Source organism: Zingiber officinale, chromosome 2B, assembly GCF_018446385.1.
Source record: "Zingiber officinale cultivar Zhangliang chromosome 2B, Zo_v1.1, whole genome shotgun sequence".
NCBI lineage: Eukaryota > Viridiplantae > Streptophyta > Magnoliopsida > Zingiberales > Zingiberaceae > Zingiber > Zingiber officinale.
The window spans coordinates 72,376,770-72,391,340 of NC_055989.1; the positions used below are offsets into that span (position 1 = coordinate 72,376,770).

General features: G+C 37.4%; 2 protein-coding genes across 8 annotated transcripts; one reads left to right on the forward strand and one right to left on the reverse strand.

Annotated features, from left to right (window-relative positions):
- Positions 1-1,173: 1,173 nt before the first annotated feature.
- Positions 1,174-2,778, reverse strand: LOC122049185. Its single transcript, XM_042610613.1, has 2 exons — positions 1,771-2,778; positions 1,174-1,693 (listed from the first exon to the last, which is right to left on the reverse strand). Exons 1-2 carry the CDS (start codon positions 2,713-2,715, stop codon positions 1,241-1,243), a joined length of 1,398 nt encoding a protein of 465 aa, XP_042466547.1. The 5' UTR covers positions 2,716-2,778; the 3' UTR covers positions 1,174-1,240.
- An 8,902-nt stretch (positions 2,779-11,680) lies between these two features.
- Positions 11,681-14,548, forward strand: LOC122045864. 7 transcript variants are annotated; one of them, XM_042606265.1, is made up of 7 exons: positions 11,681-11,864; positions 11,946-12,074; positions 12,471-12,560; positions 12,646-12,728; positions 12,814-12,872; positions 13,743-13,787; positions 14,063-14,548. In XM_042606265.1, exons 1-7 carry the CDS (start codon positions 11,750-11,752, stop codon positions 14,124-14,126), a joined length of 585 nt encoding a protein of 194 aa, XP_042462199.1. In that variant the 5' UTR covers positions 11,681-11,749; the 3' UTR covers positions 14,127-14,548. The 7 variants fall into 7 exon arrangements, 6 of the variants coding, with proteins under 6 accessions (XP_042462199.1, XP_042462200.1, XP_042462201.1 ...); XM_042606266.1 differs by having other exon boundaries at positions 12,652-12,728; XM_042606267.1 differs by having other exon boundaries at positions 12,661-12,728.
- The last annotated feature ends 23 nt before the right edge of the window (positions 14,549-14,571 follow it).

Genomic DNA, 14,571 nt, shown 5'->3' on the forward strand with positions numbered 1-14,571 from the left:
TGACATACTTGAGCTTTCTCTCACATATTTTCAAGTATTCAGTCAACCTTAATCTACTTGACCTCTTCTCACATATTGTCCAAACATTAAAACTCAAGTTTGAATTCACTCGAGCTTAGTCAAATTGGTCAACCTTGACTCAGGGATAATTGCACCAATAATCTCTCAACATTGTAGTCACAATATATTATAAATGACCTGTGTAGTTACATAAGACGTTCAAGTTTAATGGGATTGATCCAATTAGACATGATACAACTAATTATCTGAACAATGATGGTAAATTTTTATAAATATTTTTAGAGATGGTTTATAATGTTAAATTTATATATATATATATATATATATATATATATATATATATATATATATATATATATATATATATATATATATATATATAGTTTAATGAAAGAGGTAATTGATATTGGGAGAAAATTTTAAATTTTGGGTTAGGATATTTTACCAGAGAAGATGAATTAAGTTTGCATATATTTCAATAGATTGCAGAAGAAGGGAAAAAATAATTATATTAAGGAGCTCAATTATCCAGCTTATTTTTCGAGCTCTCCCCTCTAAGCACAGTTCAAGCTCTTCGCTCAGAGCTTAACCCTCCAAGCTCTCCACTCTGAGTTCCTAAAACTCTTCCTTAGCTCAGTTCTCAACATTTCTAGAGGCTAGGAAGTAAATGTCATCAATTGTGTTGATGAATTGCTTTTTCCTAGTTCTCCACTCCAAACAAGCTCAATTCCTCGAGCTCTCTCTAAATCTTCTCAAGATAAAGGTACTATCACCTATGCGATTATTGGCCACGAACGAGCATATGTAACCACAATCCCTATAATGGTCCCTTCACGATCATCACTTTTGCGCAACAATGATTGACATGGGTAAAATGATTGAAGAGTACCTAACTTCCTGAAGATAGTGGTAACAATCTCCATGTATATCTGTCAATCTAATACCTATAATACTCAGGTAACTTAAGCAAACGAACTTTATCAAAAAATAATTCTTGATGCCCTGACATTTATTTTTGGGCGTGCAATTCAAACCATGCTAAACCTCGCTCCATTTTGATAGACATTCACATCATTATCTCTAAAGCATTAAAAGGTTAATTATCTAAAGCTCGCAAATCATAAGTCCAACAAATTAGTCGTCAGAAATGCAAGAACTGAGCTTTAAATAAAGGCATTGTATGACTGAAATCAAACACTTAGCGAACAGAAAAAACACACTAAAATTTTATTTCAATGCAATTAGTGATACTCGAGGATACTTCGACCAGGGACTCATTGGAAACTAATATATCCTTGAATTCCTCTTTACTGGTGCGACTTTTCAGCTTTTGCAATACTGTCTGCTTTAATTCCTCCTCCATCCTCTTTTGATTCGAAAGAAACTCTTCAAACCTCTTCTCGGACATGATCATTCGTAATTTAATTAGCTCTACATATGTAGAGCTATGAAGCAAGTGATCGTCCCTTGCCATTTCATTAGTGCTCTGTATATGCATAGCATCCACACGAATATCAAACCTGGTATTGTGGTGATTAAGTTTCTTAAGAAACTGAGTCAATATCATCGCTGAGGATTGATCTTTAAGATCGAAGTCAAAGTTGAAAATAACGGCGTCCTGTTTGCATTCCGGAGACAAAATTCTATAATTTTCGTGTCCTGCTGTTAATCCCTGTCAATCAAAGCAAATTTTGTTAGAGCGTGTATAAAATTTAGGAAGGTCAGATTTATCGATCGATCTTCTCATACATTTGGAGTTGGGTTAGAATTCAGCATGAGCCAAGCGTCATCGGTTCCAAAATGAGCTCCGAGAATCTTCATCAATGCATCTGGAGGATCTGTCGACGGATAGAGGCCGAGAAGTAATGACGCGTTCCGGACCTTGGGAGCTTCAATGCGCAGCTCACTGGCGACGTTGACGGTGAGCGACTCAAGATTTGGGCAGCGGACGTTGATGGTGCCGCTGACGGTGGAGTTTGCGAATAATAGGACTAGATGCTTAATGGAGCCGGAGTGGATGCTTAAGTTGTCCCCGTATTCGAAGGAATAGAAGAAATGTAGAGTCTCGAGGAAAGGGCAAGAGATGAGGAAGGCTCGCAGGAAATCATTCCGGTGAAGGTCACAATGTTTAATTTTGAGGGAGGTGAGAAGGGTGCAAGCGATGGGCGGCGGATGGGGGTGGCCATCAAAGCGTCCCACCGAGATTCCTAGTAAGGAGAGACTCCTCAGCGACTTGAGGCCGAAGAAGCCGCAATTTTCCTTGCCGCTGAGATTCAACAATCTCTCACCGGCGGTTTCGAGGATGAGATCTTGGACGCCCACCTCGACGAGGTCCTCGACGAGGAGCTGCTCGAGGCGTTTGGATAAATAGGTGAACTTGTGGAAGATGATGTGGCATTGGCGGATCAGGGCGCGGGGGAAGGTAAAGTGTTGGCTGATGTCGACGCCGCCGGAGGGATGCACGACCTCGAGGCGGAAGGCGTCGAGTCGGGGTATGGAGGGGAGGAGGCGGAGCAAGCGGGAGCAGACGGCGGAGAGGGCGACGCGCTGCCTGATGGGGAGGAAGGAGAGGATGGAGATGAGAAGGTCGTTGTGGAGAGAAGTGAGGCGGTCCTCCGGGGCGCTTGCATGATCACGCCGGCGCGTGATCATCAGGCGAGCAAAGGCGTCGGGATCAAGAAGATGGTCCGTCATCAGGCGAGCAAAGGCGTCGGGATCAAACTGTTTCGGCCGCCTTCTCACTATTTTGTCGCCGGGCGATTTAGGTTTTGGATTTAGGGGTTAGGATTTAAAATTTATAATTTAATTTAAGGATTAGAATTTAAAATTAAAATTTTTTTAAAAAAATAAATAATAAATCTTATAAGAAAAATTAGTTATTAGATTTAATATATTATTTATTTATTTATTTGTTGCATCTATTATTACGATAATTAACCAAAAATTATATTAAAAATTTATTTACTAAGTTTTTTTTTCTATCTCTTGATTTTCAATGTTGGAGCAATTAGGCAATATAATTTGTTGTAAAACGATTATTTTTCTAAAATATCAATCTAATAAATTCAAAAAAGATAACAATCTTACCTTACATTAGGTGGGCATGCTTATATTGTACTACTATATGGATCTGGTATATTGTTTAATTTATATGTATGAGGTACTAATTTATGATAATTCATCTAATGTTTTAAAATTATATTATTTCTATTATTTATATAAATTAAATAAATTATAATGTATATAAATTATTTACCAGACTATTTTATTGGAACTTTCATGACAAATTAAAACATCGCTTTCTCATTGATTTATCGCGCGTCGAAATCAATCGTGAATTAAACATGATTATCAGCAGTTTTAATTATGTTACCGAGAAAATAATAGATTATATAAGTTATATATAAATTTGTTAACTATATAATACATATATTATATAAAAAATAAGATATTAAATTTTTTGAAATAAAAATTAAGAATAAATCGCATTAGAACATTTTGTTATTAGATTTAGTTTAGTGTTTTTTTTATTTATTTTTTTACATCTATTACAACGTCAATTAACTTATAGTAAAAAAATCTAATACTTATTAATTGTTCAGCCATAAATAATTATGTCCGATGTGAAAGGAGTTATTTCAGAATAATTTAGATGTAATATTTATATAATTTAATTTTTACTTAATTTTTTTTAAATGTTTTTGATTTTTTAATGTAGATTAGTTGTGAGTAATATTAATCAGACTAGGTAATGTCGAAATGTGGGTGTCTGGAAGACAAGTGAACGCTCTTACCATTGCACCATAGCCCCGAGGATTTAGAGACATTAGATTTGGATTTATAAGTAAATGATTTGACAAAGTAAATTTAGCAAATCATACTAAGTCACTATAAGAAATACAACAGAACTAGCGACGGAATTAAAATTCATTGCTAATTAACAATGAATTTTAATTTTCATTGCTAATTAGCACTAGAAAAGAAATTTCATTATTATTATGGGACGGAATTTATTATTGGGGATTGTGTGGCCGGTTAGAAGGGGGGTTGAATAGGTCGTGCCCCGAAATCGATTGCTTCCTACGTATTCGTTAGTGCACAACAGAAAACAACGAATATAAATACTAATATGAATATGAAAGCTAATCTAAAGATAAGAAGAGAAATGCAAACCGCTAACACGTTTCTTTTAATGTGGTTCGGAGATTAGAGCTCCTACTCCACGACTATCCGTAAGTTGGACGATCCATCAATCCTTCAGTGGATTAGCTCCTGGCAAACTTCGGCTACCTCAAGCCTCCTTGTGGGTGGAGAAACCTCACTACAACTCTTACCAAGATCTCTTGGAACACAATGAGCACTTGGTGACTATTAATCAGGTTTTAACCAAGTCTACTTTCGTCACCTTGGCCAGCCATCCCAAGCTCCCTTATATAGAGCTTGGGGAATCAGCACACCTGATTTTATCGTTACCAGTCAACTGGTGTATGGACCAGTCAACTGGTGCTTGGCCAACGACTCTTTACCAGTCAATTGATCCACAAACCAGTCGATTGATCCCAACCGTTTCGGGCACAGAAGCATTCTATACTCAACCCCAGTCGACCGATCCCAGTACCAGTTGACTAGTACAACCCTAAACTTAGGGTTTCCCTTCCTAAGTACATTTCTCTCGCACTCGGACCCTCACGACTCAGTTGAATCTTTTTCGCAGCTTTGACCTCTTGCCTTCAAGCTTACTTCCTTTGGCTCTCGTCCCTCGGATCCATCCAAGCCCGCGGCTCATCCCAATGTCATCCTTCGCGTATGCCTCAAAGTCGCTTCCCTCAGCCCTTGTCCTCGTTGCCTTGTCCACGGTCCCACGGATGCTCCATCCTTCACGGGACCCGAAGCCATCAAGCTGAGTCATATGTGTATCTTGCAAACCTGCACACTCACATACACATATTAAATACAAGGGTAAACCTAACTTAAACTATTTGCCCAAACATCAAAACACATGGTCGCACGGACCATTGTGATTGCTCCAACATTTATTTCCCATCTCTCAATAGCGATGAAAAACAATTCCGTCACTATTTTAGTGATAGATTTTCCTTTTCATCGATAAATAGAGACAGTAAATAACCCTAATTTTAATTTTGCCTTCTTCGCTCTCCCATGATCTCTCCAACATCCTCTCCTCTTCGATATCCGACGTCCTTTCCGACCTCAGGCATCCTCTCCTCTTTGATCTCAATATGCTCTCCTCTCCCCTTCCCTGATCTCCTCACTTTTTCGTCACGAGCTGGCATCTATGAGCTTGGGCGATCGCAAGCTTGGTCATCCGCTAGATCGCAGTCGCGCGCTTGGCAGGTCGTGTGCTAGCGACCGGGAGCTTGGCCGGTCGTGATCTCACGACCATGATCTTAGCAGGATGTGAGCTTGGCCCGTCGTTAGCTCGCGGCAGCAAGATTGGCTAATCGTGAGCTTGTTGTTGCGAGCATGGACAACCGTTAGATCGTTATCGCGAGCTTGACCGATCGTGAAGTTGACCAGTCGGGAACTTGTAGCCATGAGTGTGCCCTCGTCGTGTGTGCCATGCCTTGATCTAGTCGGGCAATGTATATGCGTGCAACCCTGACCGGGCATGCCTTGGTCAATTGAGTTTGTTGTCTGCTTTTCATTAATCTATAGATATATGTAAGATTATATTCATGTGTATTTCAATGCAGAGGCTAGTTCAACACAGTCTCGTAGGTGATTCATTCAGATCCAACATTGGAGGAGTTGAGCATCGGGTGGTCATCAGATTGCGCGGTAGTGAGGCGGCAGTGTGGTAAGGATTACTACACTAAGGTCAATTATCTTTCCCTAATTTTATTGTATTTAAGGTATTATGAAATGTAATTGATTTTAGTTAATGTTTGCTAGCTCATTGTTATATTCAAGTACAATGCATTAGCTAAGATCTTATTTCCACCATGTTTGCTATCTTCACTCTTAGTGATATCGTGCTTCTTATGAGGTTCAATTTAGTTTAAGTTTAAGTTATATTGATAGTATTAAATTTTAATAATTTAATCCTTATTAAGTATAAACTATCTGCATGCTTAGTTTTATACACTTAATATTGTTGTAAATTTATTTCTCATTAGATAAAATGTATATGAATAATTTTGGATAAGTTAGAAAATGAATTTATTAACGAAAAATATTTTGATGGAATTGAAGAGTTTGTAAAGTTTCCTATGCGTCATCCGGAGTATTTGAATGGTGATGAGTTATGTTGTCCGTATAATTATTGCAAATATAGGAATACAAATTTCCGTGATGAGGATACCATGAAAGTACATCTAGATAGAAATAGATTTGTTCCAAATTACTATAACTGGTATTGTCATTGAGAGCGTTATGTATTTGAACCAATTGGAACTTTTGTTGTTTCATCATCTAACCATTTTCATGGGAGGAATTAGCTAATGACAATGCAATGCAATCAATGGTTTACTATATGATCAATATGGTTGATCATTTCAATATAGCTTAAATACCAACACCTAAAGTTTAAAAACTATATGACATGTGGAAGAGAAGTGTGAGAAGACATTCCTTCTCATCATTTTCAACTATCAATTACTGCAAGACTAATGAACATGAAGGTAGAACTGTTGGTGTAGTTTACACTAATGATTTAACTCAGATTTTGATGAATGACAAGTGGATTAAAGTTAAAATATTTGTGGTCTAATTGCTTTACCAAGTGTGCAGGAGTTGACGAGTCTAGATTAATGTTGGAGCAATCTAGGTGCCCTAGGTTTTGATGTTTGGGCAAAGGTTTAAGTTAGGGTTATTGTTGTATTTGATATACATTGTGAGTGTGTAGGATACAGGTACAACAAGGAAAGTCCAAGTATGATCTTGGCAAAGGAGGAAAGTCCAAGGGTGAGTTTTGGCGGTGTAAGTCCAAGCATGTAGTCTTCACAACGTAAGTCCAAGTGTGACTTGGCAAAGGATGAAATCATGGAGGGCGACCTCTTGGAAAAGGAAGACCTGACAATAATGACAAGGCCGATGGAAGCTCCAGAAAGTAAGGCGTGAAGGATGGGGAGGCATCCGAGGGACGTGAGGCTGATGGAGGAGGCTAAAAGGCTAGGTCTACGTTGTGCGGGCAAGGATGAGTACATGAGAGATTATACTCAAGGTAAAATCCTAGGTTTAGGGTTTTACTGTAGTAGTCACTATAGCAGGTTACTGTAGCAATTAATATAGCAGTTAGTGTAGCAATCGACTGGTATTCTATCAGTCGTTTGGTAGCGAATAGAATGTCTCTATTCGCTCAACTCGTGTGGAGCAGTCGACTGGTGTTTTCATCAGTTGACTGGTATCGATCCATTGGCCTACAACGATCGAATTCCACTTAGGACCAGTCGACTAATGGTTGTATCAATCGACTGGTGGCGGGAAACACAACTAGGTGTCTTTGTGGTTTGCTTGTCTTCATTCTTCTTGTTTTAGTTTAGATTTCTATTTGTTAGTTTGTTTTGTATTCCACTGCGCACTAACATTATAAGAATCCATCGATTTGGTTGACGAGCTATTCACCCCCCCCCCTCTAGTAGACGTCAAGGTCCCAACATAGAAGACCTAACACCAGGCTGAAATCTAGCTAGATCCGCGGGACCCGATAGTTGGTGCGAAGTCCAGATAAGTCCGCGGGATCCGATATCTGGCAGAAAGTCTGGTTGGGTCCACGGGACCTGACAACCGGCCGAAGTCCAGTTGGGTCCATAAGACCTAACAACTGACGGGAAGACCTGGTGGGTTAAAGGCAAGTCAAGCGATTGCAGTTGGTAAGTGGAGGTAAAAACTAGAGGAAAAATCCAGTGAGGACAAGTTCCCGATCGAGGGAACTGTAGGCATTGGTCTGACCTGTGGGTTTCAACGAAACCGAAGGTCAGGGTCGGACAGTCCGTAGACTGTCAAATTGTTACTTTTCCTTTTTCTTATTATTGCTTGTGTGCTAACCTTGTTGCAGGAAAAAAGAGAAAAGGGGTTGAAAAGAGGGCGTCCAGGCGCCTGGAGCAATCCAGCGCCCGGACGGTCTGGATGCTCGGAGCTGGTCCGGATGCTCAGAGCGGCCTGCTAGGCACCCCGGTGGTCCAAGCGCCCAGGGTTGGTCTAGGCGTCCGAACCAGAAATTTTATCCTGAAGTTGAGTTGGAGCACGATGACTGGCCGAACCCACGTCAACTGTCCAGGTGCCTGGAGGGGGTTCGGGCGCCCGAAGGTGGATAAACATAATGGATCAAGTTTTGACAAGAGATCGCCATGTCAACATCGGTCCAAGCGCCCGGAGGGGTTCCAGACACTCAAAATGAGCCTATATAAAGGCCTTCAACCAACAGTTTCATAACGACAATTGCTACAAGTTTCATTCTTGCGTGCTGTTCCGAAAAGGCTCCGACGACACTGAAAGACTGCTCCGAAGTTCGAAGAACGAAAGACTTCAAATTTCCTTTCTGTTTGTCGATGACAATTAATTTCAGTTCTTGTACTAAATCTTAGTAATCCATTATCGAACTGATAGTGATTGCCTAACGAAAGTACTTGACGAGTGCGAGCCTTGAAGTAGGAGTCATCGAAAAGAGTTTAGATATCTCCACAATGGTATGATATTGTTCACTTTGGGCCTAAGCCCTCATGGTTTTGTTCTTGGACTTTACTCAAAAGGCCTCATGCCAATGGAGATACCTTTTTCATATAAACTCATGATCTTTCACATGTGTTTTCAATGTGGGACTATGTTTGTAACCGTACAAACGCAACAATCCCCCCTCAATCAAAGGACCACAGGCTTCCCAAGTCCAATCCTCGACCCACCAGGTCTTCCTGTCCCTCGGTCCACTCAACCTACTAGGACTTCCTTGCCTAACCGCAACTAGGAGTTCTTGCCTGGTATCTGGTCCTCTCTACACGAGAGTCCCCACTTCCTTTGTTCGAGGTCAATATTTTACTCACATGGCTCAATTACACCATAACTCTTGTGCACAGTCGGCGGTTAGACCTTCTAGCAGTCCGGACTCTGATACCAATTGAATAATCGAAAAGAGTTTAGATATCTCCACAATGGTATGATATTGCCCACTTTGGGTCTAAGCCCTCATGATTTTGCTCTTGGGCTCTACCCAAAAGACCTCATGCCAATGGAGACATCTTTTTCATATAAACTCATGATCTTTCACATGTGTTTTCAATGTGGGACTATGTTTGTAACCTTGCAATCGCAGCAGTCGAAGGTTCCGAACCAAGTAAAAAATTATTTGTATTAGTGTGTGTTTTTGTTATCTTTCTTTTCCATTGTGTGACTTGTTTTAAAATCAAGATTTTCGACGAACGTTATTCAACCCCCATCCCCCCTCCTAATGTCTTTACAAGCCAACAAGATCATCATTTCTCAAAACGATATTACGATAACATTTGTTAATTAATGTTTGAGTTATTCCTTGTTGATAACATAAAGACTGGTAGCTTCTACAATACAAAGAAATTAATTAGGGGCTTCAAAAAATTGATTATTGTATAAATAACTACATGGTATTTTGGAATGAATACAGTGAACTCATTGAATGTAGAATGTGTAATCATATGAGAAAAGAAGAAGAAAAATTTATCATAAAAGTCCCTACAAGAAAGCAAGGCTTCATAAACGAATTTTTAAAATGAAAATAAAATTTGTATCAATCAGACACAGATTTTCTATGGAATTATTAATCAGTTTCACTTTAATAAAATATAAAATTTGAAGAAAAAAAATCAAGAAGGAATTTAAAATAAATTTGATACAAAATTATATAAAAAATTTTATAAACAAAAATAAATATGACTTATGGAATTTGAGACCGTATAATTTCAGTCAACAAAATCTGTTTAAAATTTAATGAAAATTTAAAACGGAAATAAAATTTATTTCATATTTATATAAATTAGAGACAGATTTATTATAAAATTATTAATCTGTTTATTTTAATAAACTATAATATTTGAAAAAGAAGGTTTAAACGGAATTTAAAATAAATTTAATACAAAATCACATATAAATTTTTATAAAATTAAATAAATACTAATTATAAATATACTTTTAGATTTATATGAATTAGAAATAAATTTACTACGGAATGCAATCTCTTCATTTTAAATGTCATCCCTTTGTCCTTGTCTCAAAAGCCTTTCTTGTTGACTACACCCTCCGTCACAACGAGTCAAATTCTCTGTCCCCAAATTTTTCTATCCCCGTGTCCCACTCGTCATCTCAGCTCACTACCGGCGGCCTTCGGCCGCCACCTCGATCAACACTATAACCCTTGGGGAAGGTGAACCCAAGGGGGTCATCATCAGCACGATCGACGTCGGAATCCGACCAGATCTGAGCAGAGGCTTAAATCGACGGTAGAAGAAAATTTACTCAGATCCGGTCAAATTTCGACGTTGATCGTGCTAATGGCGACCCTCTTGAGTTCACCTTTCCCAAGGGTTATAGTGTTGATCGGGACGACGGTCAGAGGCCACCGACGATGGGCTAGGATGACGAATAGGATATAGAGACAGATGATATTAGGGACAGAAGATTTGATGACCATCACAACTACTCAGAAGTCGACCTTTCCCGCATGAATTCACCTTCACTTGTGCCATCATAGTGATTCTGACGTGCTCTAAGAAATTCACACAAAGTTGTTGAAGATTGGATTGTCACTACTAAAATAAATAACTATTATGATATTTTTTGTGGATATTTATTTTTAAATATAGTTATAAGTATTTTATAATGATATTTATTAAAATCATTAATGTTAAAAATAATAAATTATATTAGACTATCTATAATGAAATTTTTAACAAATATCATTAACATCAATTTAATTTTGAAAACATATTGATATAGTGGTAGTTACGATTAATTATTATGGTAGGCTGTTATAATATATGAAAGTTATCTAATAACTATAAGTATTATTTTCAAGTGATTTTAGAATTTAGATGGTATAATTTAACTATAATTATTTTAAAGTAATTTTAACAAAATTTAAATAATTTTAATTACATGGTAAGAGATTTTTAATATATTATTAATTTATGTATAATAATTTTGATTAAAATAAAAAACTAATTTTTTAGTTTGTAATAGTTACTAATTAACTTTAGCAACTAAGTTGTTTAAATCTTGAATCTTAAATATTAAATTTTAAATACTATTATATCCAAAAAAAATTTACCAACTTGATAAAAATATTTAAACTTCATCAAAATTATTTTAAATTAATCAAAAATAATTGTAACTACTACTTAATAACTTTGTAACAACTATATAATAGTAATATATGTCCTAAAAGTTAGGACTATTTGCTACAATAACATTAGAAGTAATATCGTTATAATAACTAACTATTCGTAATATTTACATGTTAAATAGTTATTATAATATTGTTGAATAAAAGGAATTTTGAAAATATTTTTTTTGATGGGAAGCTTTTTGATTTTTTTTAAATTTTTTTGAAAAAGAGACATCTTTGGTGATTTATATAATTTGAAGCGCTGTTTTAATTTTTTTGGAAAATTATTCTTAATAATATTTTTTATTTTAAATTAAATATTTGATTTAACTAGGGTTTTTTTTTTCAAGTCTCGCCAAACCGGTTCATCTCCCACTAGACCGCCGGGCGAAAGAGAGAGGAGACGAGGAGAAGGAAATGGCCGCTCGCTCCTCGCGGCTTCTCTCCTCCCTCCGCCGCAGCAACGGCGGAGCAAAGGCCACCTCCACCGCCCTGCCTTCGCTGCAACGCTCGATTTTTTCTGGATCTCCAAGTAAGTTAATCTCCAAGTAAGTTAAGATCGGCAGCTCCTCGTGATCTCGTGAAACCTAACTTATTTGCTTCAACTTATCAGCGCCGGGAGTATCCTATTGGTTGCCGAGGAGTCAGAGCAAGTGGAGGATCCTGCCTGCTTCGCCAAATCGCTCGCCGCCGCCGTTTGAGTTTGTCAAGAGGAGGATTGTTGCTCTCGGAAGATGCTTTGGTTGGTGACTTCTTCCCTTATAACTCGTAGCTATCGTCTTCAGCTAAATTCCACATAGTTGATCTATTCGTTGAGTTGGCCGTAACATCATGCCCTACCCTATTCATAGTCCTGTCATCATTCTTACACCAAAATGTGGATATTTAGATCACTCAAAAAGAAGAACGATAATTCCGAGAGGATAATGTGTTGTTCATTTTTCATCAGTTACAAAAGCCTTCCGGAGGAATAACTCTAAACCCTTAATCTTAAAGTTCTCTTCTAGGTGTTCAAGAAGTTTTGAATTTTCTTTGAAGTCTAAACTCTCAGCTTCACCAACTGAAATAGAACAAGTTTTCCCTATAGTTCGTATTGAGACATGATCATCTCATATTTATACTGTTGATACTCTTCTAGGAAAGAAATCTTTATCCAGCAGCGTATTCGGATTGGCATTTGTTAGTGCAATGATAAACCGCCAAGCCTCTACATTACATGCTTTTGATGGTAAGCTGTTCAGTGAGATTCTAATTCTCATGCTAACATTTCATAGAACTCAAGGGTGGTTGTATATTTAAATTGACTAGTAAAGTAGCAGATTTTATAGATGACGAAGTAGAGTTAGCAGCACCTTCAGGACGACCAAAAGACACACTGCATCCCTTCTACACGATTGTAAGAAAATTTCAGCTGCCTGCCGTTCTTGTCATGACAGTGCTGTTGGGATGGAGACATCCGCTCACACTTTTCATAAATGTAGCTCTTCTCCTGTTTAGTTCACGGCCAAACCCTTTGTCAATTTATATGTTTCTCGAGCAGGTGAGTTTACTGCTCCATCATTTTTACTTTTGTTTAGTTTCCTGCTTGTACATTCCAATGGATCATAGTCATACAATTCATTTGGATTTTTTTGGTTTTAGAATTTCACAGCTAAAACAGTAATCTTGAAGTGGTTAATTTTGCAAGAGAACACTTGTTAACTGCCTTTGGGAAATTAATGATTTGTTTTTGGTTATTTAACATTCCTGTATTATGTTTCAAACCAGTTGACAGCCCTTGCCATCTTATCCTAAATGTATTCCTTTTTGCTTGTAAATAACAATGTGAAAGTAAGACTTGAGATGAATTTAGATGTATCTTGAATGATGTTGAAGATGAATAGAGATCAGAGATAACATGAGAATTTATAGTTTTTACAATATGAGAAACAAGTCTTTCATCATCATTATCTTCAAGTTGAGATTGTCCCAACAATTTAGGGCTCATCTATTGAGCTCTATTTAAGGCTATATCATTAATTAATATTCAAATCAATTAAATTATTCTTTAGTACATTCACTATTTAAGGTCTGTGTACGTGTATAAACCTCCCTCCATATCCGTGGGGCCAACACTAGGGGGTTGCTAAGGTAGCCGATCTACCTTCTTTTTTTTTCAAGTCCCTTTGTCCTTTATACTTCCACATTTGTAGATTAAACCTTTTTAACTATCCAATGAGTTTTTGCTAAAAGTCTTTGATAGGTTCATCATAGTCACATATCTGATATATGCATTTAAATGAAATTCATTCAGTGAGAACATCAGAGGTGCATAGTTGAATGTTTCTCTAAGATCCAATGCTCGGCAAATTTTTTTCTTCCTTTACCTTAATAAATATTTCTATCTTACACTAGAAAGTTTATGTTGCAGTTACATCAGAGAGATAATCAAAATACTATATGGCCGAGATCAAAGGTGAGACTTGTCTTAGTTACTATAGCTTCTGAAAGTGTAGCAAAATTTCAATTGAAATACTATATCATTGTAGAGCCGACATAATATTACATATGTAGCTTCCATTAAAAATCTTGTTTTCTGAAGGCCTTTAGCTTGACTAAACTGAAATAATTCGCAAATGTTGTTTAGCCATCCTCCTCAAGTTGTGGTTTAGCATATGCTTCTAAACGTTAACATCCATCTCTTGTACTTGGTACTAACAGTTCTAATTGATAATTATGACATTTTCACAGTATGGATACAAGAACATCAAGGTGGAAGATTACAAGATTTTGTGTTATGCGACGGTCGAACTGAGGGATACAAAGCTGAGCATGCTTGGAATTTTAGGAGGATGGTGGGTTGTACATGCATCAAGGTCTTAGGACGAAAGAGTTTAAAATGATCTTCCTTTCTTTGGTTCTCTTTCCGATTGAAGAGTTTAAGATGATAAATGGACATTCAAATTTAAGGACCTGCTCCGAGAAGTTAGGCGACATTCATCCCAAGTTTCAACTTCATTTGGGGATTGTTAGAGTTGTAAAGGATAAGAAGTGCCCCATTGGCAAGCTTATGTATGATGCACAAACAAACTAAGAATTAGTTATCTTTAAATAAATGATGTAATGGAAAAGGAGGATCTCCTTAGCTATCGGTTGCTGATGAACATGGCAGCTCAGAGCATGGCAGATCAAATGCAGCCATTGCCCGAGTGCTTGCTTCCCTGCAGCCGTTGAGCATAATTCTCTAGCCAGATGCAGAA